General features: G+C 48.5%; 1 protein-coding gene across 3 annotated transcripts in view; it reads right to left on the bottom strand.

Moving 5' to 3' along the window:
• The window catches only part of DTX2 (deltex E3 ubiquitin ligase 2), a 32,580-nt gene extending 11,814 nt beyond the window's left edge, over positions 1 to 20,766 (bottom strand). Inside the window, exons 1-5 of one of the 3 annotated variants that reach the window (XM_061604694.1) lie at positions 20,575 to 20,766; positions 15,717 to 16,114; positions 11,583 to 12,201; positions 6,731 to 6,789; positions 336 to 467 (exon numbers count right to left, since the gene is read on the bottom strand). In XM_061604694.1, coding sequence (XP_061460678.1) covers positions 336 to 467; positions 6,731 to 6,789; positions 11,583 to 12,201; positions 15,717 to 15,996 — 1,090 coding nt within the window. In that variant the 5' untranslated portion in view covers positions 15,997 to 16,114; positions 20,575 to 20,766. Of the gene's footprint in view, positions 1 to 335; positions 468 to 6,730; positions 6,790 to 11,582; positions 12,202 to 15,716; positions 16,115 to 20,105; positions 20,128 to 20,574 lie in introns of those variants that run through there. The other 2 variants (XM_061604695.1, XM_061604696.1) reach the window with 2 other exon arrangements.
• Between the last annotated feature and the right edge of the window lie 6,391 nt (positions 20,767 to 27,157).

Genomic DNA, 27,157 nt, shown 5'->3' with positions numbered 1-27,157 from the left:
TTTTTCTCCCAAGGATGGAAAGCCTGGGAACTGCCGGCTTCTCTGTTCAGGAGTGCAGAGGTGCCTTTGGAAGTGTTAAAAAAAAGGAAGAGCCATGCAGATTCTCGAGAGGCCACAAAGCAGTAGCGTGCAGGCAAAGGTGGTTTCTGGGCCTCCTGCAGCAAAAAAGGCCAGCTGTTGCTCTGCGGGGAAGAAAGGCCAAAGCCATCCAGTTTTCCAGAGAAGCCAGAAATAAGGAAAGAAAAGTGGAAGGCAGACAGGCGGAGGAAGAGGAAACCGTGGCAGCCGGGAAGAGATCTCCCCCGGCTCCCGCGGGATCCAAGCAAGTGAGCTACCTTTGGAGGTCTCTCTCCTCCCCTCCTTAACTGAGCTGTGTTTTTTAGAGGCTCTATGGGCTCTGACGGGCTGAGGCGTCAGGGTGAGGTGCACAGGAAGTCCGGGGACTGACATCAGAAAGGTCATCACGCCTACAGGGGGCATGAGATCATCATGCAAGGGAGGGGGGGAGAGGGGTGAAAAGAAAAAATTGCATCACACCATTTGCGAGAAAATTAAAACCCCAATGCAAACCGTGATCCAAAAACTTGATTCAAGCAAAAGAAATCACCCCCAAAAAACCAAACAAAGCCACACACAGAATGGAAAAGGGAAGCGATTCAGCACTGGGCGGACAGAGACTTAAAAACTCCTCCAGTTCCTTTCTCTCAAAAGAGGATGGAAGGAGGCGAGTCACACAGCAGCTGCGTTCACAACTGTCTGCTTCAAATGTTCCAGGGGATCTGCGGCCTTCCAGATGTTGCTGGACTCTGGCCACGCTGACTGGGGCTGATGGGAACTGTAGTCCAAAATGTCTGGACGGCACAAGGTTAGAGAAGGCTGATTTAGATGATTAGCAGAGATAATGGGAAGGAAAACTTCCCAGCGCTTTACTTTTAAGCATAAAAGAAACTCTGTTTCTTAAGTTCATGAGTAACCATGAACGGATGCCAACTGCAAACAAGTATTAGGCAAGGCTGGCAGTTTCTACGTTTTTGGTTTTGTTTACCAAATACATGTAAAATAAACATACTAAATTAAAATCATCTCTCTAGGGCATCAGAAAATTCAAAATTTTCCAGAAAATCCACACCACTGGTGATGAGGAATGTGTGCTCTTCTCCTCAAGCATGAAGGACAGAACAGCAAAAGCTTCCATTTTCACTTTAGAATAAAACCACAGTTCCATGTTACATACAAGCTTGGGGAACTGTGGTTTGGTCTACCCAACGTTCAGGGGAAAAAACAAACCAGGGTCCAAGCTGTGGTTTTAGAGGGGGAGCAAGCAAGTCATGAGGCTGGCTGCAGTTCATTCTCAATCACGAAACCATGGTTTAGACAAGTCATCTGAACCAGGCTAATATGTAACATGACCAAAAAAGCCACAAAACATGTACACCAATGAGTTTCAAACTTTCTGTTTCCAGGAAATCCCTCCTACGACAGTCTGGCTGCAGGAAAGCTCTAAGCCCATAGCACAGAACAGAATTTCTGTGTGCGCTAAAGGATTGTGGGGTGCCGAGTTTATGAGGGCCCAGAGGCATAAACTCGCCACTGGTGAACATATCTAATAATGGCGAGCACTGCTGTGGTGCCTACTCTAGCCCGCAAATGAGAAAAGAGCAGGGGCTTGTCCTTGCAGTTGCACTGGGTTTCTCAGGCACTCCGATACTGCAAGATTTCTTGCAGTTTCTAAGCGCTCGTGAAGCGCCAGCCTGCGTCAGAGAGGAGACTGGCCGCCTGGTCCCCAGAGTCAGGGAAGGGTCAGCGGTGGCCACAAATTCTGGCTGGTTACCAAGGCAAGCCAAAATCTGTAGACCCCTTTTCAAGAAACTGGCCAAGGTTCCTCAGCCTCAGTGTCACCTCAAGTACAGACGACAGCCTTCTTCTGGAAGGGCTGTCAGATCATCTACTGTAGGGATGGGGAACTGGTGGCCCTCCAGATACGGAGACTCCAACTCAGCCTCAGCCAGGATGGCAAAACAATCAGAGATGATGGGAACTGTGCTCCAGGGACACCTGGAGGGCCACAGGTTGGTCAGCTTTGCTCTCCTGGAAGGGCCGTCTTCTCCCGCTCCAGCTGAAAGGTAAAGAACCATAAAACGGGAGAGCAGGCAGGCCTTTGAAGCTGTCCCGTCAACAGGAAGCAGACTGAAAAGGCACCCAGCACACTGGCTTCCCCACAATGGCAAAGAGTGTTCTTAGTTGAATATCACACAACCAAGATATCTAAATTTATACGTAGAAGTGACCATATGCAGGCTTTATGCAAGCCCGTATTCTCTTTGGTGGCGAGCCATTTCCTCTCTTGTGGAGACCCATATGTGGCCGCCCTCCACCTCACATCAACGGAGGGTGCTCCCTGAAAATGTCACTCCCGACTTATGGCAACCCTATGAAGAGGGTTTTCATGGTAAGCGGTATTCAGAGGTGGTTTTACCATTGCCTTCCTCTGAGGCTGTGAGGCAGTGACTGGCTCAAGGTCACCCAGTGAGCTTCATGGCTGTGTGCAGATTCCAACCCTGGTCTCCCAGGTGGTAGTCAAGCACTCTAACCACTACACCACACTGGCTGTCAGGGTGCCCCCTAAACACACCCAAAGACTCCCCGGCAACTCTGGGGTGCAATGGAAGACCAACAGCAGCAGGCAAGCAATATTTCAGTGAAGCTTATTCGCAGTTATCGATCTTCCCATCGTCCCTGGGCAGTGTTTGAAAATGGGCATAGAGGGTGGTGGGTTTTTTTGCCACATTACATATTACATACAACCAGTTTCTCACTCACTCACACACACAAAAGCCACGAATGCTGTAGGACGGAAGTGTGTGGTAAGGCATTGAGGAACCAATGGGATATAAAGAGGTACAACATGAGGAGCGCACAAGCAGTGATCTCTTGTAAAGCCGGCCAGAAAGCAGCCTCACATGCACAATGGACTCCCTCATTCCTGCCTCCCTGCAAGCGTGTGCTGTAGGATCAGCTACATTTGACACAGAGCGCCGTAGGACTATGCACATATTAAAGCTCTTTTCTCCTGCACCACCGGCATCATCGCAGATGTGGAAAAAGCAACAGAACTGAGCACTAAAGTTGTGAAAGCCTGGAGAAAAATAAACAGAAAAATTTGGGAGGATTGGAAGGTTTTCTCCCAGGCCTTCACATCTCTACTGAGTGCTGTGCACAAAAGCTCAACGTGCCCTCCTGAGAATCTCAGTATTCCTTCAAAAACATTTCTAGACCTTACGGGTGTGGAGGCACGTTTGCAAGCCAGGACAGGGGACGGGTGGAGGGGGAATGTGGGGAGGGGTGGAGGGGGGTTCCCAACGGATGAGGGCACGTGGCTTGGGTAGCCTGCACTATTCCTTACCTTTCCCCTGTGACCACCTGTAAGGATCTCTTACTCCAAGTCACGCCTGGCTCTAGTGGGGACTTTTGGAAGGAGTCTAAAAGAGGTGAACGGTGCTTGGGATATTAACAGGAGGAAGAAACAGAAAGAAAGGAGTGGAGCTGGAGAAAGGTTGGCAGAGTGCAGGTAGGATGCACTGCAACCCTGCATCTTAAAGGATACCCCAAGTGGCTCCCTAGTCCACATGGACGCCATCAACCTGTGCCTGGGCAGCACCGCTGGGCTTGCCTGGCTCAAAAGGAAGAAAAAAAATAAAATAAAGTCCACGCACATGGAACGGTAGCGTGTCAGGGAGAAGGCTAAGCTAGAAGCCTGACAGCATGTTGTGGAAAGCACAGTTTCCCCCTCCCTCTTGCCCTGGCTTCTTCTCCAAGGGCATTTTTGCGGCCTCCGTCCACGGAAAGGCCATCGAACGCAAGGAACCCTGTAAGACAGCAGCGGGAGAAACCTCCAGCCTGCCAGACCGTTGGGCCACCCCACGCCCACCTGCCCTAAGCCCAGCGGGGCAGGCAAAGCCGTGGCTCTCTGCTGAAAGCAGGGTTTGCATGTGCCATCGGTTGGCTGACCTGCAGTGCCAGTAAAGCCCATGCTTGTCAGATCTTGGGAGAGCTGCTGCCGGTCAGAGTAGACACTGCTAAACTAGATAGGCCAAGGGGGCTTTCTCGGTTCCTGTGACAACACAAGGACATCGGAAGAGCCCGGCGGAAGGGCCATCAGACCAAAGGCCCATCTAGTCCCGCATCTGGTTCTTGCAGCCGCCCACAAGATGTTGAGGGAGGGCCTTAGCGTTTGCTTTGCAGGCCAAAGGTCCGCGGTTCAATCCCCAGCGGCATCTCCAGGTAGGGCTGGAAAGGTTCCCTGCCTGAAACCTTGGGAGAGCCACTGCTGCCAGTCAGGGTAGGCAATACTGAGCTAGATGGACCTTTGGTCTGACTCGGGGTGAGGCAGCTCCCTAACGGGAAAGCTCATTGTGGAAGCAGAGAGCTTCAGCTGAGATAGTTGCGCTGGCGAGGACTGACGGCAGTTGCAGTCTAAAACATTTTTAGTCCATGCATTGGTAACCTCAAGGTTGGATTACTGCAATGCGCTCTATGTGGGGCTGCTCTTGGCCCTGGCTCAGAAGCTCTGGCTGGTGCAAATTCCGCTGGCCAGAACATTGATGAGGGCACATGGCCGACAACATGTGAACCACTCTTAAAACATCTGCACTGGCTGCCCATCTGCAACCGAGCCAGGTTCAGAGTCCCTGTATTAATTTACAAAGCCCTGAACAATTCAGGTCCAAAGTATCTTAGGGACCGCCTGAACTCTTAGTAGGAAAGCTCAGTCACTGAGATCATCTGCAGGAGCGGCTTTGATCAACCCCCGAGTCGGCGAGGCTCATTTCACATCGACACGAAATCGAGCCTTCAGTGTCATTGGCCCAGTTCTCTGGGATGTTCTGCCAACAGAGATTCGGCAGTTGCCTTCCGTCTTAACTTTTAAGGGCCTGCCGAAAACCTTTCTGTTCCAACAGGTTGATGCAAGCAATTAAGAAGATGCTTTTTTCGCAACAGCTGACCTTTGTTTTTATTGTCTGTCTTAACGTTTTTATCGTATTATTGTTTGCTTGTTGGAACTTGCTGTAAACTGCTTTGATGTTTTAAATTAAATAGCGGCATGCAAATATATGTATAAATAAATAAGAAAGAAGGCTGAGCTGGACCATCAGTTTTCATGGTGCTTTTTTGGGGGGGGGGAGGGGGAGTAGAAGAAGAGACAACAGCATACCAAACCTTATTTTTGGTCCATCTCACAGTTGCATCCACAAGCTGTAGTTTTGGGGGAATGAGGAGTGTGTGTGTGGGGGGCTTGTCTTAGACCTATTCATTCTTGTCCCAGAATGTTAAAATAAAAATGGAAATGGACTGCTTTCAAGTCGATTCCCAGTTATATCCAAAAGATTCATAGGGTTGCCATAAGGCATGATCGATGTGAAGGCATATGAATGGAAATGGCCGGCCTTCAAGTTGATCCGACTTATGGCGACCCTCTGAATGGGGTTTTCATGGTAGGTGGTATTCAGAGGGGGTTTATCATTGCCTTCCTCTGAGGCTGAGAGGCAGTGACTGGCCCAAGGTCACCCAGTGAGCTTCACGGCTGTGTGGGGGTTCGAACCCTGGTAGTCCAGCCCCTTAACCACTACACCAGACTGACTCTCAAAAAAAATAAGATAACCTTTAAACCTATGAACGCAACCCATTCCTTGCAACATCACTTTGCAGCCTTCCAAAAAGCCCACAACACGAGAGAGAGAGAGAGAGAGGGAGAGGGGGAGAGGGGGAGAGAAGCAGAAGATGTGGACAGACCAGGGGTGAGGGACGTTTGTGGCCCCGGGGGCAAACTCCGGCAGGCGGACAAGGCAATGCACCTGTCACCTGCATGATGTCACTATGACATCACATGATTACAGGCAGATTGCGTCCCCACTTGTCAAAATCCCAGGTCTGCTTAAGGCAGCTTCCTGGGTTCCCGCGAGAGGCTCTCTGGCACTCTGGAACACCCTTTGCCCGGCCAGAGCAACTCCTTCGGGCCTCACGCGAGAACAGGTGGTTTGCGCAAGCCAAAACAAGTTCCTCAATCACATACATATTTGCCCTTAAGCGTGGATTGCCTAATATTAACAAGTTATTAAGAGAGAGAACGTCCACAGCCCAGTGGTAGAGCCCAAGGTGTGCGTGCAGAAAGTCTCGCTCTCGGTCCCAGTTAAAAAGGATTAGACTAGAAAAAAAAGTCTCTCTGCTCAAAATGTCAAGACAAGAGCAGAAAATACTGGACAAAAATGGACCAATGTTCTGACTCTAGTATAAGCAGCACCCTCACCGGATCAAAAGCAGGCAGGGCGTGGGAATCTGTATCTAGTAGGGCAAGACCAGCTGCTGGGAATTCAGTCGCCCTTTTTTTAAAGTGAAGGTGACGTTAACCCACGGCCCTCCAGACACAGCCAGGGTTGAGGGCCACAAGTTTATCTGTTTTCTATTCATTTGGACACCCCTTAAGATGCCACGACTGGATTTTGCACAATGGTTCCTAAGAACTTGGGGCAGATGTTTGTCTATGTTTGGATACAATTGGATGCCATTTTGAATCAAGATGGTGGAATGAACCTTTTGAAACCGCACTGATTATTGGGTTTCTCAGAATTCCCAAGCAACGTCAGGTGTGAGGCTGGTAGGTTATTTGCAAGTCCAGCTGTCAATGTGAGGCATTGAGGGAAAATCAACAGGAAGGCATCAGAGAAGCAGTTACCTGCCAGAGCTTGGCTCATTTTGCTGGGTCTGGACATGTTCACTGGTAGCTTTGGTACACTGGAGAGATAAGAGGAAAATGTCATTGTATTATTTATTAGACTTATAACCTGCCCTTCCTCCCAAAAGGAGCCCAGGGCTGCAAACACACAAGCGATAAAACAATTAAAATGTCTAAAAACAATTCCAATATGGAGGCAGACTGGGATAAAGGTCTCTACTTAAAAGGCTTGTTGAAAGAGGAAGGTCTTCAGTAGGCACCGAAAAGACAACGGCGCCTGTCTGATACTTAAGGGAAGGGAATTCCAAAGTGTTGGTGCCACCAAATGAAAGGCCTGCTTCCTATGTTGTGCAGAACGGACCTCATGTTAAGACAGTATCTGCAGGAGGCCCTCACCTGCACAGCGCAGTGATTGACTGGCATATAAGGAGCAAGATGATCTTTTAGGTCTCCTGGTGCCAAGCTGTACTATATAGCTACGAGAGTGGCTGTATTTTCTGCAATGTTAAATTGAAAATAACCTCCCCATGCCATTCTGATGCTTCCCATAAGCTCATTTCAAAACAAAACCTTACAAAACGTATAGTCCTGAACTCAGAAAAGCTTCCTTAGCAACCCCTCTAAATTTTCATGGCGATACACAAAACAGAGAAAATCAAGAGTTCAAAGTGTAAAAAGAGAGAGAAAAAGCCAGACCCCTTTTGGACTTTTCTGTCAGAGTTCTCATAATTTATTGAAATTCATTAAAAATCATCCCATGTTCACAGAGTACCTGTAATTCTATTGCTGACCTTGCCCCATCCTCTGACCATCACCTTCTGCAGTTTAAAAGTTAAAAAACTGCCTAGCTGACTTTTAATTAATTTAAGAAATTTAGCATTGAAGTCAATGATAAGCCCGGGCTGTCAGTGTTCTAAAAGCCAGACTCGCAGCTGCTGCGCTTGGCTAATCAGGGGGTTGCACCCACGCCAGACCTTTATTTCATGTGAGACAGTTATGGCTTCCCCCAAAGAATTCCGGGAAGTATAGTTTGTGGAGGGTGCTGACAGGAGACTCCTATTCCCGACAGAGCTCCAGTGGCCAGAGGGGTTTAACAGTCGGCCGCTCTGATGGAAGCTCTGTGAGGGGAACGGGGCCTCTCCTAGCAACTCTCAGCACCCTTCACAAAATACACTTCCCAGGATTCTTTGGGGGAGGCCATGTCTGTCTAAAGTGGAAATAATGTCTGGTATGGATGTGGCCAGGGACAGCTTTGGTTTAAATTTGGGTGGGAGGCTACATGTGCCTGCTGTAGAATAAAATGGTGGAGGAAACGTTGAAAAGCAATGATAATGTTCACAGTGTTTTCCTTTTGGAAAAGAAAGGGGCTTCCCCTCTGTCCAGTGCCCGCCCACCCAATCTCCTCCCCTCCCTTCCCCTCTCCCAGGTCAGTTTCACCTAAGCATGATTGCATGGGAGTAAATCCCACTGAACTCAAAAAGCATGCAAATGATCAAACCTGCCCTCCCCTCCTCCTCCCTTTCATCACCTCCCTTTTGTCCCTGCCCTCCCTCTTCCTTTGCCCCTCCTTCCCTCTCCCCTTCCAATCCTCACCTTCCCCCTCCTCTCCTTCTCCCCCATGGTGAGTGGTGGCAACACCTGCAATCAGCCCAAAGAACAGAAACAAGACATGTGCTCTGCTGATCTTGTTTTAGCATGGAGGAAGCAACAATACTAAGATAGTTGATATAGTTCAGGTAGTCACTTTAAATATGTTTGATTTACTTTACAATTTGAGTGGAGTTTCCTATCCCTTCCTTTCATTCCGATCATTCTCTTTTGCTTCTGTTTCTGAGAAATATGTGAAGTACAGCAACACTTTGCAACTCGAAAAAAGCTCCAGAAACAATTGTGGAATAATGGCATTGACTATTCTGCAGAATAGTTTCCAGTGGACATGAAGAGTGTCTCCGTTTGCACAAGATAAAACAGCGGGAGATGAAATATATTCTAGCAAAATTCTAGGTGCGCGCTACGTTTTTAATTGACCATGCCCACCTTTCCTTAAGTGGAGTAGTTGAAGCCACCAAACTAAGTTTTGTAGAGGATAATTAGAGGACTTTTACACTCTGGTCCCCAGGACGCAATAACACCATCAATTGCCCGCTGTAATGAGTTTGCGCGACACTTTCGTGATAAGATCATGAACATCCGCCGGGACCTTGACTCCATTATTGTAGCAGTTGATCCTAATGAGGTGTCCAGAGCACAGTCTTGTCCTGTTTTATTGGATGAGTTTCAGTTGGTACAGCTCGAGGATGTGGACAAGGTGCTTGGACAGGTGCGGGCGACCACTTCTGCTCTGGATCCTTGCCCCTAATAAAAGCTAGCAGGAATGGAACAGCTGGCTGGGCCAAGGAGGTGATTAATGCCTCTTTACGAGAGGGAGTGGTACCACCCTGCCTGAAACAGGCGGTGGTGAGACCGCTCCTAAAAAAACCCTCCTTGGACCCTGATAATTTGGACAACTATAGGCCGGTAGCAAATGTTCCATTCCTGGGCAAGGTCCTAGAGCGTGTGGTCGCTCGCCAACTCCAGGCTCTCTTGGATGAAACTGATTATCTGGACCCATTTCAATCGGGCTTTCGGCCGGGGTTTGGTACAGAAACAGCCTTGGTCGCCCTGTATGATGACCTCTGTCGGGAGAAAGACAGAGGGAGTGTAACTCTGTTGGTTCTCCTTGATCTCTCAGCGGCGTTTGATACCATCGACCATGGTATCCTTCTGGAGCGACTTACGGATTTAGGAGTGGGAGGCACTGCTTGGCGGTGGCTCTGCTCCTATCTCGGGAATCGTCTCCAGAAGGTGATGCTGGGGGAACATTACTCGAGTCCCTGGGTACTCCAATATGGGGTCCCGCAGGGTTCAGTTCTGTCCCCCATGCTTTTCAATATCTATATGAAGCCGCTGGGTGAGGTCATCAGGAGTTTTGGAGTGCGTTTCCAGCAATATGCTGATGATACGCAGCTCTACTACTCCTTTTCATCTTCGTCAGGTGAGGCTGTTGATGTACTAGACCGCTGCCTGGCCGCAATAATGGGCTGGATGAGAGCTAATAAACTGAAACTCAATCCTAACAAGACTGAGATGCTGTTGGTGGGAGGGCCCTCTGCCCAGATGGTTGATGTTCGACCTGCCCTAGATGAGGTTACACTCCCCCTAAAGGAGCAGGTACGTAGTTTGGGGGTCTTATTAGACCCGCTCCTGTCACTTGAGGCTCAGGTAGCCTCGGTGGCACGGAATGCATTCTACCAGCTTTGGCTGGTAGCCCAACTACGACCCTATCTGGACAGGGAGAATCTCGCCTCAGTTATCCATGCTATGGTAACCTCTAGATTGGACTACTGTAATGCACTCTACGTGGGGCTACCTGTGAAGACGGTTCGGAAACTTCAGCTAGTGCAAAATGCTGCGGCCAGAGTTCTCACTGGGACAAAGAAATTTGACCATATAACACCTGTCCTGGCGCAGCTGCACTGGCTACCGATATGTTTCCGGGCCAGATTCAAAGTGTTGGTTCTTACCTATAAAGCCCTAAACGGCATCGGACCGCAATACCTGGTGGAACGCCTCTCTCGCTATGTACCTACCCGTTCACTACGCTCGACGTCGAAGGCCCTTCTCCGGGTCCCAACTCATAAAGAGGCCCGGAGATCAACAACTAGATCTAGGGCCTTCTCGGTGGTGGCCCCCGAACTATGGAATGCCCTCCCAGACGAGATACGCCTGGCGCCTTCTTTGTTATCTTTTCGGCGCCAGGTAAAAACCTACCTTTTCGCCCAGGCTTTTTAAACATTTTAAATTTAATTTTAAACCTAATATGGATTTTAATTTATAAACTCAATGGCAATTCTATTTCGGATTTTTATCATGTTATATTTTTCACACTTGCTCATATTTTAATTGTGATTTTATTTGTTGTACACCGCCCTGAGAGCTTTCTGCTATAGGGCGGTCTAGAAATGTAATTAAATAAATAAATAAATAAAATAAATAATTAGAGCAACCACAGACATATCCAGGGCTGCGCACACTCTGAACTAAAAGCTGTAATTCTGCACCCAGACTGGAGATATGAAGGCCCGGAATTTTTTTTTTTTTTTTAAAAAACAGGTTTCCCCCATTTTTTTTTTTAAAAAAACAGGCCTTTTCCAATTTCCCATGTTTCCCCCAGGCCTTCACATCTCTAGCCCAGATAATCTAGCTTTGGTCACTAAAAAAGCTGAACGCTGTGACATGTCAAAATGCCTTTACATAGATCTATGGCAGCGTCACCCTTGGAACACTGGGCAGTTTTGGCTGGCACATCTCAAAAGGGATACTGTACAGCCAGAACAAGGGAACGGAAAATGATCCCAGGTGCGTGTGTGTGTGTCTGGTACCACCATTTAGTTTAGAAGGGGGGGGAAAGGCGAGCAGAGGCAAAGGGGAGAACACGACAATGTATAAAAAATTATGCATGGTGTGGAAAAAAGGGAGACATCAATGTTTCCCCCCCCATAACCCAGGATCGTCCAGTGAAAGGTGTCAGATCGAGGTCAGACAAAAGGAAGTCTTCCATCACACAGCATGTAGGAACTATCTACCACAAGATATCGTGATGGTCACCAACTTGGGATGCCTTTAAAAGGAGAGGAGACAAATTCACAGAGGAGGAGGGCTATCAAAGGGGCACAAAGCAGTCCTGAGAGAGTCCCAAGAGCCATACGAAAAACCTTAGAGGGCCATATTTGGCCTCCGGGCCCGAGATTCCCCATCTCCAGCTTCAACAGGGCACTCGTATCTCAAGTTGGGAGTGATGACTATAGCATACCTGGCTCCTTTGGATGCGGTGTTTGCTGGGCTCGGCCCGCCAACGGCTGAGGGTTGCGGCACTGCGCTGGAGCCGTGTAGATTCAGTCTCGGCATCGACCTCGCTCCAGTCAGGGTCGGCTTGTTATAAGGCACAAAGCCCCCGAGAGGAGAAGTAAGCCCAGCTGTCCTGCCAGCCCCCTGCATCCCAGCGGCAGGTCGGGGGGCGGTCCCAGCCGAGGGCCCAGGGACGTTCACCATGGAGTGCCGATATCGGGAGGTAATAGGGCCCGTCCCACTGTTCAGCAAGCACTGTTGGCATGAGCACGTGGGTCCCGCATGAGGAGGCCCTGCGATCGTGGCAACCGGGTACGGAGAGTCCACCCGCCTCTGGATCCGTCGCTGGTAGCCAGTGGTCTTCTTGGTCTGGGTCTGCGCGAGAAAATCGACCCAATACTCTAGGCCAAAAGGTCCGAGATCCACCCGGGGGCTGTTGACCATGAAGGCTTGCTCCAGGTAGGTGCAGACGTTCATCTCGTAGGGGAGCCAGCCTCCATCGTCATTCTGCCACTCCCAGATGACGCCCTGCCCGGCTGCCGAATCCAACTGGAAAACGTGCCTGCGCACAGCCCGCATTGTCCCTGGGTGAGAAAGGGCAGAGCGCATTGTAAGAAACAAAAAACCTCTGGAAACTCGAGCAATAAGGCAAGGTTTGCATACAGCAGGAGGAGGACATCTCAGGCCCTGGGGGCGGGGGGAAATGCAGCCCCCCAGGCCTCTCTACCCGGCCCCCGGGACTCTCCTTAACCCACACCTCCTCCTCCACAGGCCGCATCCTTCACTGACCACTCTCTCTGCTCTCTCCAAGTGCTTTTCTCTCGCTGGAATGTGTCCTCGAAATGTCACGGGGGGCCTGCTGCGACGGCCCTTCCTCAATAATGGAGCTTGGTTAGGCAGAGCATTTTCTCTTCCTCCAGGCGAGAGACGGTCGCTTTTATTCTCGGGGAAGGGGCCGCAGCTCGGTGGCCGAGCACCTGCCTTGTGCACAGGAGGTGCCAGGTTCAATCCCCCTATGGCAGCTCCAGGTAGGAGAAGAGAGTCGTGCCTGAAACCCCCGGGAGCTGCTGCTGCCGGTCAGTGTAGACAGTACTGAGCTAGATGGACCAGCGGTCTGACGTGGCATAAAGCAGCTTCCTCTGTTCCTATTCTGGGCCATGGAGAGAAGCAGACGCCCCAGCAGTCACCCGGAGAGTCCTCGCTCACAGGCAAGTGACGACCATGCCCTCCAGATGCTGCTGGACTCCAACTCCCATGTGGCTCCGCCTCTGTGGCCAGGGATGACGGGAGCTGTAATCCTGCAACAAGCGAAGGGCACCGCCTCAGCTACCCCTGCACCTGCCAACCGGTCCACTGCCGACCGCCGAGGCTCCGCACCCCTGCAGCCCACCTCTGCGGCAGCCGCTCCCTTCCGCGAGGATGTTCAGCAGCTCGGGAAGGAAGATTTCCTGCTATTCTTTCTGGCTTCCGGCAAAGAGCCCAGATTGCCTGTTTTGTTTTTTTTACTTTGCAGCGAGAAGGTTTTGCAGAGAGGCACTTCCTGCTTGGCGAAATCCAGCGTTGGCCCTACGCTGAGTGAACCCACTGAAAGTGATGAGTCCAAGGCCGCATTCACACCACACATTTGTTCCACTCGAAACAGTCGTGGCTTCCCCCCAAAGAATCCTGGGAAGTATAGTTTGTGAGGGGTGCCGAGAGTTGTTAGGAGACACCCTATTCCCCTTAGAGAGCTACAATTCCCAGAGTTCTCTGGGAAGAGAGGCTGACTGTTAAACTACACTGGGAACTGTAGCTCTGTGAGGGGAATAGGGAGTCTAACATCTCTCAGCACCCTTCGCAAACTACACTTCCCAGGACTCTTTGCGGGAAGCCATGACTGTTTCGAACAATAGTGGGATAAACGCATAAATAAATGAATCAGCTGCTCAGTGGCTACCGCTACCTCCTTCCAAGATGCGCTTTCAGCATCAATCAGTCGATTGGCACTGGGTGCTCACCTTCACAGGGGCTTCCAATGCAACAGTAATCAGCTGATTGTCACAGGAAGCCCCTCTGAACTCTCTGCAGAAGGGAAAAAGCTCTTGAACCTGGATCATTTCTTCCCCTTTTGAAAGGAAGCAGGCTGTATTCAACGTGATGAAGGAGGTGCTATGAATTCAAGCCATTTTCCTCCAGTCCGCTGGGCTGAACCTGGTGCAGCAGATCTGTGGGGCTTCAGCTGTGCAGGGCTCCATTCGAGCCGTCTGCCAGCGCTTGCAGACAGCCCTCCACTGCTGAAGCCCCGGGAATCAGCTGACAGTCGAGCCCTCACAATGCACTGCAAAAGTCTCTGCAGGCGCCGCCGATCAACTGCCTCTGCCACGTAGCTGACATAAGGTTTTGTACTGGAAATTCTTCTGGGTGTTGAAAAGGTACGCACACCCTGGTGGGATATCCCCAGATGTAGAGGAAGAAGTTTCTAAGACGCGATCGGCTTATGCCATTTATATTCCGTGCACATACACACCTGCATTCATATGGATCGTGTGTATGGCTTAATGCTTCATCAGCATAATTCTAGTAATCCTTGCAACAACCCTGTAAAATACATCAGTAATTTTTTTTATGCCCATATTACAGATTCGGGAGCCAAGGCTGAAAGAATGGGGACTTGCTGGGAATCACAAGTAGGAAAGAATTGCTGTTGCACTCAGGTTTTGCTTAACAGCTTCCCACAGGAATCCCGCAAGCCACTCAGAGCACCCTGCAGGGCTCTCCTTATGTTTATTAAATTTATATCCCACCCTTCCTCCCACAGAGCTCAGTGCGGCACGCAAGCGATAACACACTAAAAACATCTTTAAAACATTTGAAAGACTATTCCACTGCAGATGCAGACTGGGATAAAGCATCTACTTCTAGAGGCTTGCTGAAAGAGGAAGGTCTTCAGCAGGCGCCCGAAAGAGAACAGAGATGGTGCCTCCGCAATATTTAAGGGGATGGAATTCCAAAGAGTAGGTACCACAACATTAAAGGTCTGCTTGGGAAGGACCTCCTGATGAGATGGTATCTGCAGCAGGGCTGTGGAGTCGGAGACGTGGAGTCGAAGCAATTTTGGGTGGAGTCGGTAGAAATGTACCGACTCCGACTTCAAAATAAAATTAATAATTTAATTTTTTGTCTTAATGTATTTTAAGGTCTTTTCATGATGTCTTAAAGTGTTTTTAGCGTTTCTGTTTGCTGCCCTGGGCTCCTGTTGGGAGGAAGGGCGGGATATAAATCAAATAATAAATAAATAAAATAAATAAATAATATACATTTGCCATTTATGAAGGAGTCGGACAGTAGAAAAATAGAGGAGTCGGAGTCAAAGGTTTGACGTACCGACTCCACAGCCCTGATCTGCAGGAGGCCCTCACCTGCCGAGTGCAGAGATCAGCTTGGTACATAAGGGGTCAGATGATCTTCCAGGTACCTGATCCCAAGCTGCGCAGAGCTTTATACACAGGGCTGGCACCATAAGGCGGCCAGGTTCGGCCTTGGCCGAGGGGCCCACAACCCAGAGGTGCCCCTCATTAGGGTGGGAGGGTAGTGCTCCCATTCTGTGATCTGCAGCAGCGGTGACTCCTAACCCTGCCAGGAATTAAGGAGAAGGAGCACCTAGGCACCCCCCCATAGATAGCGTGGGGTTCCATAAGCCCCCCCCATGCCCCACCTACTTCTTCCATTGCTGTAAATGTCGTGCGTGCTGCGTGTGCAGGCCAACCGTCAACTAAGACAGCTCACGCCCCTGCCACCATCTTGGTCGACGGCAGGCATTCACGTACAGCGTTCACGACGACAGGAGAAGTAGGTGGGACGTGTGGGCAGGCACCGCAGGCTCAGGGCAAGCTGGTGTCCAAGGGCCCAGTCATACCTGGCACCAGCCCTGCTTATACATCAAAATCAGAATCTTGGAGCTGGCCTGGTAGCTAATCTAACCAGTTCCCAGCTGATAGCAGAGTCCAGTGAGGAGCTTCCTAACTTGGTTTCAGCCTGGAAGAGAATGCTACCAGCACGCACTGTACGCAGCTGCCGCACTAAGCCACCCCCAACCCCAGCCGGCAGAGCCACCCCCTACCTGTATCTTGACGGAACTGCGTTAGATTCGGGATGTCGATGATGTAAGGGGCCAGGGTGGAATCCGCTTGCCCCAAAGGAATGCTGCCATTGACAGGCCAGGAGCCCAGCGACCGACGCCCCTTCTGCAAGAGGGCCTGGAAAGACTGCTCAACGTAGCTGCACACACCGCTTGGGTACGGCCTCCACCTGCCAAACTCATCCTGCCACTCCCACACCGCCACGCCCGGATCCGGCAGGGACGAGGGAGGCCCGGCAGAAGGACCCGGCAACGTTGTCATTTCGACTGGGCTTTCTGACCTTCCTCCCCAAAAAAAGGGGGCAGGGGAGGGAGAGTTTGAGATGGGGTGTCCAATCAGAATTCAACCTGCCATCTTCAGGAACAGCAATCTGTCAGACCTGCAAACAAAAAGGGGAGGAAAATCCGTCAGGGGCCTCTGCGTTGTGACTCAAGATTCAGACCCCATTCATTCCACTATCGTGCCGCTTTGGACAGGCACGGTTTGCCCCAAAGGATCCTGGGAAGGGTAGTTTGTGAAAGGTGCTGTAAGCTGAGTCTCCTAATCCTCTCACAGAGCCACAGTTGGGACAAAGGGACTGACTGTTAAACCACTCTGGGAGTTATAACTCTGTAAGGGAGAATAGAGATCTCCTGCCATCTCTCTGCAACCTTCACAAACCTTCTTTGGGGGAAGCCAGGGCTGTTTAAAGTGGAATAAAGTGCATGTTGTGAATGTGGCCTCAGCCCCGGTAGCATCAGATGCCGCACAAATATCAGAAGTAGTATCACCCCTTCCAAGATCAGGGCAGGAGCAAGAGGAGTGAGTAGTGAGGATAGCGACGGCTGAGCAGCCTGATTCTGATTCCCCCACCCGCTCAGTTTCGATAGTGCTCAATCGTAAGTCCATTCCATGCATAGTTTCTGCAAGAACGCACCAAACATCTGCATTTAAATCCTAAGCAATTTACACACATTTTTAATGCCATGGATACAATTTTCAGCACTTCCCCCTCCCCGTCGAACACACATTTTCAATGTAAAATGTGCATTTAGTGTGTCTTTTGCGCGTAAGGAAACTGCATTGCAACAATTCACAGAAGCACATAAACTGGGAGTTGCGTTCCAATCTACAAGCAGGTTCGGGGGGGGGGCTGGGGATGGTCACTGACAAAAATAGACCGAGCGAATCCTACCTCCATCCCTATGGGAGGAAAAAATAGCAGTGAAATAGCAGGTAAAATTAATTTTTTTAAAAAAACTAGGATAGTTCTGGTCTCCCTGCAGTAGCCTGTGAACAAGGCTCCATCTGGGGAGAAGTCTCTGGCTGCTGGTGGCAGTCAGCAGTTCTGACAGCTGCTACAAGCACCCGGGCAGAGCTTTCTTCGGATCCTTCTGCTCGAACAGCCTCCCTCTAGCAGGACCAGAAAGGAACAAGATAGATATAGCAGGACAGACAAGCAGGGGAATCTAGGACACTTTCAGAGAGAAATCTTTTCCCGTCAAGCACAGAAGCTCCACAAAAGAACTGCTTCCTTCTCCTGTGGTTGTTTGGAAAGGCCAGGAGGAGAGAGCAGCCAAATTGCTCCCAGCACACTTCAAGAGAGAGGTCGTGGCATTTTTCTAACCAATGACACAAAGGTCCTCAGCATGGGCTGATTACTATAAAATCATAAGGTTTCAGATTCATTCTTGAATCTGTTTTTGCTTTCAGCGTTCCTCAAGCAGACAGGAAAGCCGTGGACTTGGTTTCAAAGTGCTGAGGGAAAAAGCTATCAGCCAGAAGGCCCACGAAGACACAAACCCTGAACTTTGGCCCAAAGTTCAAAGCTGACAGCATGCGCACATATCTTTTTAGGATGGATGCATCAAATTGGTCAATGGGAATAAAAACCGTGAAGGTACCCCAAGGAGGGGGAAAGTGGTCATCAAACCTTTGGCTGGATGTCAAAAAGAGCTAGCAAAGCCATTTTAAAGTCAAAAACAGGTCGGTGTGTGTGTGTTTTTAAGAAACTACTTCACTGTGAAGCAAATTACATGCCGCCTCCATCTACCACTACAGTTAAGTAACCCAAGCTGGTAGGTCAATTGCGAGCCAACCTGCCCCACTGAGCTCAGTGTTGTCAACGACGGCTCTCCGAAGTCTAAGGCAGGGGAGTCTTTCAACCCTGCCGGGAGATGCTGGGTACTGAACCCGGGACCTTCTCCACACAAAGTGGGGGCTGTGCCCCCCCGAGTCACACCCTTTCACCACAGGGCTGGGCCTAAACATTAGTGGACCAGGGCCCACTTTGTCAGACATGTGAAAAATGACACTCTGCCGTTAACCAGCAACTGGTAACCACCCGCGTACTGCCTCTGATGTTGGAGGACACAGCCATTGTGGTGGAAGCCTTGGATAGCCTTCTCCTTCTTCATGAATCCATCTAGTCCTCTAGTCCACGTTGGTGGCCGCCTCCGTTTCTTGCGGGAGGGAAACCCATCGTTTAACTATGCACTGTATAAAGTGGTCTTTTCTTTTGTCTTTCCGGGATCTTCCAACATTCAGTTGCCCTTCCAGCAGCCTCGCTAAACAAGCGCTCAAAAAGCATCGACAGTCCCGCCCTCCAAAACACCGGTTACCAATCTGCTCATTCCGCGCACCCACAACGGAGCTAGTGAAAAAGAAGAAACACTAGGAAACAGGACACACCGTGGAAAAAACACACCCTTGGTAAAGTTTCCTTGCCTGGTTGCCTAGAGATGACCCTTTGTTTGTCACAGAGAACCAAGGAAGCGGCTGTTTCTAAGCTTGCTCCAAAGTAAACCAGCATCGCTGAGGTTCGAGGGGACACAAGCGAGCAAACCTGCTGATGTGAAGCAGGGATGGGAGACTGATGGGACCCCCATAGGTGCTATCTTGAGCTCCAGGGAGAAGAGGCAGGCCCCCTCTTTTGCGCCCAGCTCTCCCTCCTCTGCCAGCCCTCAGCAGATTAGCAATACATTCTTTGTTGCAGGCAACAGTGAGCTTATTTACAGCAGGGGGGGGGCGGCACCAAGGATCAGAGTGAGCGACCATCAAGTGAGTTCTCAGCAGGCCAGTCACTTGACCGAAACAACCAAATCTTTTAACATTAGAATAATACAGGAACGCTCATAGGTATTCCACCCCTCAAAAATCCCCAAACAAAGGTACCGCGAATCTTCCCTTATAACCCTAGCAAGAGTGAAGAGGTTCCACCCAATTCATGCACAAATTACACAAGACACTTCCCACAACGCCGGCAGGAGGGTGGAGGTGGAGAAGAAAATTAAGTCCAGGGATCTTTCAAGAAATGTGTGGATACTCCACCAAGGGCTGAATTGAGGTGGAAATAATAATAATAATAAATTTTATTTCTACCCCGCCCTTTTTCCAATAGGACTCAGAGCGGCTTACAACTAAAAACAACACCATTAAAACATACAGAAGTATACAATTAAAAAAAAGAATTAAACTCTGAGAAAAATTAAAACCATAAAACATACGTTAAAAACAGCAGACAATTTAAAATAATAAGACCATATAATGTAGTCACCAATCCTAGGAGACTTAATCCTAGTCATTCTCTATCCCAAATGCTTGTTGAAATAAAACAGTCTTTACTTGTCGCCGGAAAGACAGCAAGGAGGGAGCTAATCGCACCTCACTCGGAAGGGAGTTCCATAGCCTAGGGGCGGCCACCGAGAAGGCCCTATCTCGTGTCCCCATCATATGTACTTGCGAAGGTGTGGGGAGCACAAGAAGGGCCTCACCTGAAGAACTCAAATCCTGGGCAGGTTCATGTAGGGTGATACGATCTGCCAAATAGCCTGGACCTGAGTCTATACAGTAATACCTCGCATTAACGTACTCAATGGGACCAAAGCAAGTACATAAACCGAAAATGTCTTTAAAGTGAAGCACTACCTTTTAAAACTTTTTTTTACCTCCTTCATGCGGAGCCTCAAAGCCTCTGCTGCTGCGCCTCTCAGCTGATTGCAATCGCGCCTCCCAGCTGATTTGCAGTGGCGCAAACTAAGCCCTACTTCAAGTAAACCCACTGAAATCAATGAACCCAAATTAAGTCTATTAAGTTCAGTGACTCTACTCCCAGCAGGGCTAGCACCGCATACTACCCCATATAATAATAAACTATAAATAAATATAATCACAAGCTTCTGGGAGGAAGGGCGGGATATCAATTTAACAAAACAAACCAACGAGCCTGGGGGTGTAGGGCGCCAGCATTGGGGTGGGATGGGGGGAGAGGGGCTGAAGAGGTCCGGGTTCCAATCCCTTCTTAGCCGCGCGGTGGGGTGCCCGGAGAGGGAAGCGCTCGCTTGCTTAGTAACGTCCCCTCCCCCCGCTCTCTCTTGGGAGCCTCCACCTACCTCGCAGGGTTGTTGTGAAGACAAAATGGACCTCAGAAAGGGAAGGGTGGGGGGGGAGAAAGGAAAAAGAGGAACAAAACCACGAATTGTTGGGGGGGATTAAAAAAAGTCGAGTAATCCCACTCCCCCCCAACTTCCCCGCCCCCACACTCCCCCCCAACTTCCCCGCCCCCACACTCCCCCCCAACTTCCCCGCCCCCACACTCCCCCCCAACTTCCCCGCCCCCACACTCCCCCCCAACTTCCCCGCCCCCACACTCCCCCCCAACTTCCCCGCCCCCACACTCCCCCCCAACTTCCCCGCCCCCACACTCCCCCCCAACTTCCCCGCCCCCACACTCCCCCCCAACTTCCCCGTCCCTCACTCCCCCTTCCCCCCCGGCAACGGTCATCAAGCCCCTCCCCCATTCCTTCCCTCCTCGGCCCTCCTTCTCCTCGCCTGTGCCAGCCAGTCAGGCAAGCCCCTCACCCGCCGCCCGGGAGCGCCGCTGGCCTCCTTCTTCGCCGCCGCTTCCTCCACCGCTCTCAGCCACTCGACGGAAGCGCCCGTCCGCGGACTACGCATGCGTCGCCGCCTCCTGCCCTCGCTCCACCCACCGCTGGCGTCACCGCCGCCGAGCATCATGGGGGCTATAGTCATTACGAGTCGTCGGCTGACGCCTCTTGGCTCCGGCCCCTCAAGATGGCGTTTGAGTCTTTCCCTTCGCCCCGCCCCCTCCCGCGCCTGCGCGTCAGTAGCCTCAGCCGCGGTGCCTCATGGGGCGGGTAGTCTAGAGGACTGGGAAGCTGTGCAGTCCTGGGGACAACTCTAATTATTATTATTAGTAGTAGTAGTAGTAGTAATAGTAATAGTAATAATAATCCGTTCCAAATTATTATTATTATTCCTTTCCAAAGTAGAGAAGAGTGTCGTCGTAATCATCAATCAATCAATAATAAACAAAAATGATAATTATTATTAATAAACAATAGTTGCCCTTGTTATTAATAAGAACTAATAAATAATAAACAAAGTTATCACTAATAAACAAGATTTGGTAATAAACAGCCATGGTTACTAATAAGCAATAATTGTAGATATAAATCAGAATACTAATTAATAACAACAGTAATATTATAATAATTGCTGGATGAACCTTTTAAGGATTTTGGATTGGTATTGCTTTAAGTTTTGTTTTACTTTTTTATATATAATGTAAACAACTCTAACAGTTAGGAAGTTTGTTGTGATGTTCAATTGAAATCTGGCTTCCTGCAAGTTGAGCTCATTATTCCGTGTTCTGCACTCTGGGATGATCGAGAAGAGATCCCGGCCCTCCTCTGTGTGGCAACCTTTTAGGTACTTAAAGAGTGCTATCATATCTCCCCTCAGCCTTCTCTTTGCAAGCATAAACAGGCCCCAGTTCTTTCATGAAGCTCGCAGACCAAGTTTGGGAGCCCCTGCTCTAAGTCATAAATTTGATTGTTAAAAAGCTCTTGCTGACAAGGCGTTCCTTCTAATCTTCAAGTGAAATCCCCCCTCCTGTAACTAAAGCCCACCAAGACCTATTCCAGTAAATCTAGATCTAGTCCACCATTTTGAAATTGACTAGAGTCCTGGCTTGTATTTTAGGGCCACCGGGGTGAGTGTGCATATGTGCCCTTTGTTCTGGACCACCTCTGCCAGGGCTAGGGAGTGGTGGTGAAATTGAATGAATGTGTGTGTTAGGAGAAAATTCACACTAAAATGCTGATGTATTTTCAGGAGGATTTTTTAAAAAAATCACAAATTGCTTCAGAAATATGGGGAACTGAATTTATGTGAGAAGAGAAATTGACAGGACCTTACATTCCTGTTGTTATGTGCCTTCAAGTCCATTACAACTTATGGCGACCCTATGAATCAGCAACTTCCCATAGCATCTGTTATAAATCACCCTGTTCAGATCTTGTAAGTTCAGGTCTGTGGCTTCCTTTATGGAATCAATTCATCTCTTGTTTGGCCTTCCTCTTTTTCTACTCCCTTCTGTTTTTCCCAGCATTATTGTTTTTTCTAGTGAATCATGTCTTCTCATTATGTGTCCAAAGTATGATAACCTCAATTTCCTCATTTTAGTTTCTAGTGATAGTTCTGGTTTAATTTGTTCTAACACCCAATTATTGGTCTTTTTCGCAGTCCATGGTATGCGCAAAGCTCTCCTCCAACACCACATTTCAAATGAGTTGATTTTTCTCTGATCCGCTTTTTTCACTGTCCTACTTTCACAGCCATACATAGAGATCGGGAAGACCATTCCTAGTAATGGCCATTTTAGCTCTCTTGACTCCTTGGCCTCAAGGTGTATCCACACAGTGATGTTTGTCCTAACCGAGGGTTTCCACTGGTTCAGGCCAGAACAAGATTGTCTTTGTTCACCTGTGTTTATCTGCTGTGTCCTGGCGGGAGCATCAGGAATGTCAAGCCAGGGAAAGGGCCTGGGAGAGTTGCCCAAGGGCACTCTGCTGAAAAAGAGCTTTGGGGGTGCCAAGTGCTAGACACCTGCAACTTGATGCCAAGGGAGAATAAATCTTGGCTAAAAGCCACATTTCCTTTCTGCTGCTCTTCCAGTCCGGATTGGTTCTTGTGACTCCGAAACGCCCCCTGTCGTGATGACCCACGGACTGAGGACTCTGAGCCAGAAGGGGAACTTCATGCAAGGCCTGCTCCAGAATCATGCCCGCAAGACCAGCCCGTGACACGGATGCTTCTCCTTCAGAGGACTCCATCGGAGAAACCCCAGAACGAGCCAAGTCTCCCCCATGTCAGGGTGGAAGGATCTGCCCATTTACAGTCTTTCCACTTCTCATTTTTGCAGTCTGAAATTCAACTCTCTACATATCTGCAGCAAATTGCGTGTGTGTGCGCGTTTTAAAAAATATTCGGCATTGTAGAGCAAATTTCTCCTATTAAACGCTTGCTTTCTTTCGTTCTTTCTTTCTTTATTACACCTTTATACCGCCCCATAGCCGAAGCTCTCTGGGCGGTTTACAACATAAAAACAATATACCATCACATTTGGTACAATTGATAGTAAAACAAAAAGAACATATCACATTTTAAATGAACACAACTGAACAATAAATTGCAAACAATATGCCTATCTTCAAAAACAAAATATAACAATTATAAAAATATCTAGACAAAAATAGAAGAAAACCATACATCACGTTATAAAACATAAACCAAACAACAAATCTCAAACCATATACATTTCATCAAAAGCAGAACAAAAAAAGAAACAACAGTTGTAAAATATGTCTAATAAGTTATAAAATATGTCTCAAACAAAGTTCTCTACTGTCCCGTTGTGTTCTCCCCACTAGAGCTTGGAAAAGTTACTTTTTTGAACTACAACTCCCATCAGGCCCAGCCAGCATGGCCACTGGATTAGGCTGATGGGAGTTGTAGTTCAAAAAAGTAACTTTTCCAAGCTCTGTCCCCACCTAACCACCATCTTCTATAACCAGTAGGACTATAAACAGTTCTTCCATTGTCCTCTTTCTCCTCTTTTTTGTTGCGTGCAGTTTTAGCTAATGTTCACATGTGTGCAAGCAATTTCTCTCTGTTTGTTTGTTTATTTATCAAATTTACATCCCTCCCTTCCTCCCGGAAGGAGCCCAGGCAGCATTTTTGCACACAATATTTATGGGGAGATCTGTGGGTACCCACATCTGCACCTCCTCCAGAAACAACAGCAGGCCAGACATACCCAGACCTGCTTAGTTCCAGCTCGCTAGCTAGCTAGTGGACTTACTTGCTTTTAGACGGTACCCTGGGGCCCATTTTAGCGCTGCAAGTGTTAAGTTGGAAATGTAGATTGTGATGGTTATTGTTATTTAACTCTTGTAAATTGTGTTTTGACAATTGTATTGTTTTATCGATGTATTCTTATATTGTATTTTGATATTTGTGGCTTCTGTAAGCTGCCTTGAGGGCCTGGGGCCAAAAGGCGAGGTATAAATAAATTATAATGAAACAATAATAATAATATTTTTTGTATGTTATTTTCACTAAGATATTCATTTCTATACACATGTCCCTCCCCCCAAAATACATGCATGCTTGCAAACATTGCTTGGTTGCAGAACCGTATCGCAAAAATCAGATCCTTGTGAAGTTCAAAGGATGGCTGTGTTTTGGTTTTCGCGTTGCTTTGGAAAGCGCGAATTTGATCGATTTGGCTTCCCATGCCGACTGAATTGCATTTCGCCTCCATTCCTAGACCTCACACACCCCTTTGTATCCTCAGTCTAGGCAACAATAGAGTTCAAGGACACATTCCAGGCAAAAACCCTGAAGCAGGATGCGAAGGAGGGGGGGGATGGCCTGGGGGGGGCTTTCAAGGGCCAGACAAAGAGGTCTGGAGGGCTGCATTTTAACCCCCCTGCTCTGGGGTTGAGTTCCCCATCATTGACAGATACAGCCCAAGAATGACTTTCCTTTTAATCCATGAGAACTAGAATATGTTGTTTTTTTTAAAAAAAATAGCTCTGAAATATGATCTTTTCCAGGATTCCAGGTATATTATCAGGCCATGAATTATACCGTTGAATCAGTCCCCTGATTCATAAAGGGAAAACTGACAGGCAGTGACCTGACAGTTTGCATATCTAGCTGTCTCCCCTCACCTGCCTTATTTCTCACCCAGAAGAGGTTGCAGGGAAGGCAAAACTCAGCCAAAAAACTGAGAAAGCCCTCCCCCCTTTTCTCTCTGCTAATATGTTGGAAAGAACCACTGGATACGCAGAGGCCCTCAGCCAAGAGCCTTGCAGCCCAATGATCATTACTGACTTCCTCCCAATTTAGCCCTGCCTTTTTTTTCTTCAAAGGGGCATAAAATTCCCTTGCCAAAAAAAGTTTCCTTTTGTGAGTTGGTCAACTAGCCTCCACTTTCTGTCAGCAGTCTACAGCAAGCGCATCTTGCACAAAAGCATTTCTTTTGGTCTTTCTGGAAATTTGACCCATTTTGCAGGGAACGATGGATCTTCAGAGATGTCCAGATTGGGGCTTCGCCCCTGCTCTCCCTTTCTGCTAACGGCGATCCAAGCGAGGATGCAAGAGAATCTTAAGGCTGGTCCTCTTCCATCAGCAGCAAACATACAGTCCCACAAGGTTACCGCCATGACAGTCTGGAACTGCTCAGTGGACGGATGAGGGATTTTTGGCATGCGTGCCTCTTTGTAATTTGCAAGAAAAGGAAAAAGGAAAGAAAAAAAGGGGTGTCTGACATCACTTGGCATTAACATTAAAAAATCCTCCAAGTTCTGTTTTAAAAAGTGCTTGCCTCACGAACCACGTTTCTTTCCTTGCGTGACTTCATCTCCAAAGATTAAATTTGGGGATGTGACCCCGGGATCCTTTCTAAAGTGCAAAACAAGATAGCAAGCAGGTATGTGACCTTTACCGCTCCATCTTTGACATGATAGCGAAGGGATTCACCGCTCTTGGGCGCTTGGGGAGCAGAAGGAGGGCTGTGAGGGGTGGGGAATAGGTTGTTGTTGTTATTGTTATTGTTATTATTATTTTGCTTGAGTAGCTCAGAGGAGGAAATTCAGGGGGAAAATAGAACTTGATCAGCTTTAAAATCTGAAGTCTGTACACGTTGTGTGAGTCAGCCTTCCATTCACTTGGAGCAACAGGCAGAGTGCAGATCTGCATTCGCCAGATTGTTGAGATGGGGGGACGCAGGTCTACCTGAGACAAGCTGCGCACCTTCGTGTAGCGAGGACAAGGTACATGGTCTTGGCTTTAGGCCATCTCATCTGCCATCATCCAGCTCTTCTCAGAAGGAGAGCAGGCAGGCAGGGCCTCTCAGGGAGACAAAAAGCAACATTATTCATCGAGGAGTCTTGCACCGCGATGGATGAATGGAGTATTCAAAGAAGCAACATTTATGGACTGGATTATTTTTCATCCTCAGATATAACTGTGCCAATTGTTCTGCTGGCATGCAGAACTTAGCTGTGGGAGTTGGGGGGAAACGGCAAGGCTTAATGTTTGCATGATCTCCAGAACAGTGTTAGAGAAGTGATATTCAGGCTGGATTCTTACTCACCGGTACAGGGTACCTGAACCTCTTTTTTGGCTGCCCACGGCAACAGTTGGGGCTGGCCCCCACAGCACTTTTATCAAGGCATGAGTACCAGCACCTCATTTTTTTTAAACCAAAAAGCACGTATTATTAATATGACCGTCATCATCATCAATAGTAGCAGTAATTTCATGTATTGCACATCAATAAAAATAATTTCAAACAACTTAAAATCACACATATCACAAAAAATAGGGTGGATCCTAAAAATATACGTCTCAGGTGTCAAAGGCTAGGGTGAAGAGATGCATCTTCAGCACTCGCCAAAAACTGTATAGTAAGGTTGCCGGATGCCTTGCTTCACAGACATGCCACATGTCGGGAGTAAAGCACCATCACACGGTACAAGTGTCGTGAACCGTGTGTGTGTGTGTGAGGGCGATAGACAAAAAGGCCCTCTGTTCTTCTCTCTCCTGATTCCTCCTCTAAAGGGTTTGTTGTTTTAGTATCAAGTTTCTTTGTTGTTGTTATATGCCTTCAAGTCGAGTACGACTTATGACGACCCTATGAATCTTTATATAGGGAGAACTTTTGGATTTACTCTCTGAACACATTGGCACCTCATGGCCTGAACCTGCAGGACAGTACCACCACTACTTAGCTTCTGCAAATGAAGCCCCTCTGAGCATTCCATCCTCAAAGCTCTATAACTGCCACCTTGGTAACAGCATTTGTATGTTGGCAGCTGATGAAGGCGGAAGCTGAAACGTTTTGTTAATGCAATAAAAGCCTCTGTTTTGTTAATCACAGTTACGTTCATATATATTTTTAGGTGATTAACGGAATCCTTATAGGGATCCGGAGCAAGCTTGAGTGAAGTTCTGTTTGTGGCTTTCAAAACTGCCATATATATATATATACACACATACATATATACATATATATTCATAGGGTTTTCATGGTAAGAGGTATTCAGAGGTGGTTTCCCATTGCCTTCCTCTG

Source organism: Rhineura floridana, chromosome 21 (assembly GCF_030035675.1).
Source record: "Rhineura floridana isolate rRhiFlo1 chromosome 21, rRhiFlo1.hap2, whole genome shotgun sequence".
NCBI classification, from domain to species: domain Eukaryota; kingdom Metazoa; phylum Chordata; class Lepidosauria; order Squamata; family Rhineuridae; genus Rhineura; species Rhineura floridana.
This window is presented reverse-complemented; position numbering and strand designations above follow the sequence as displayed.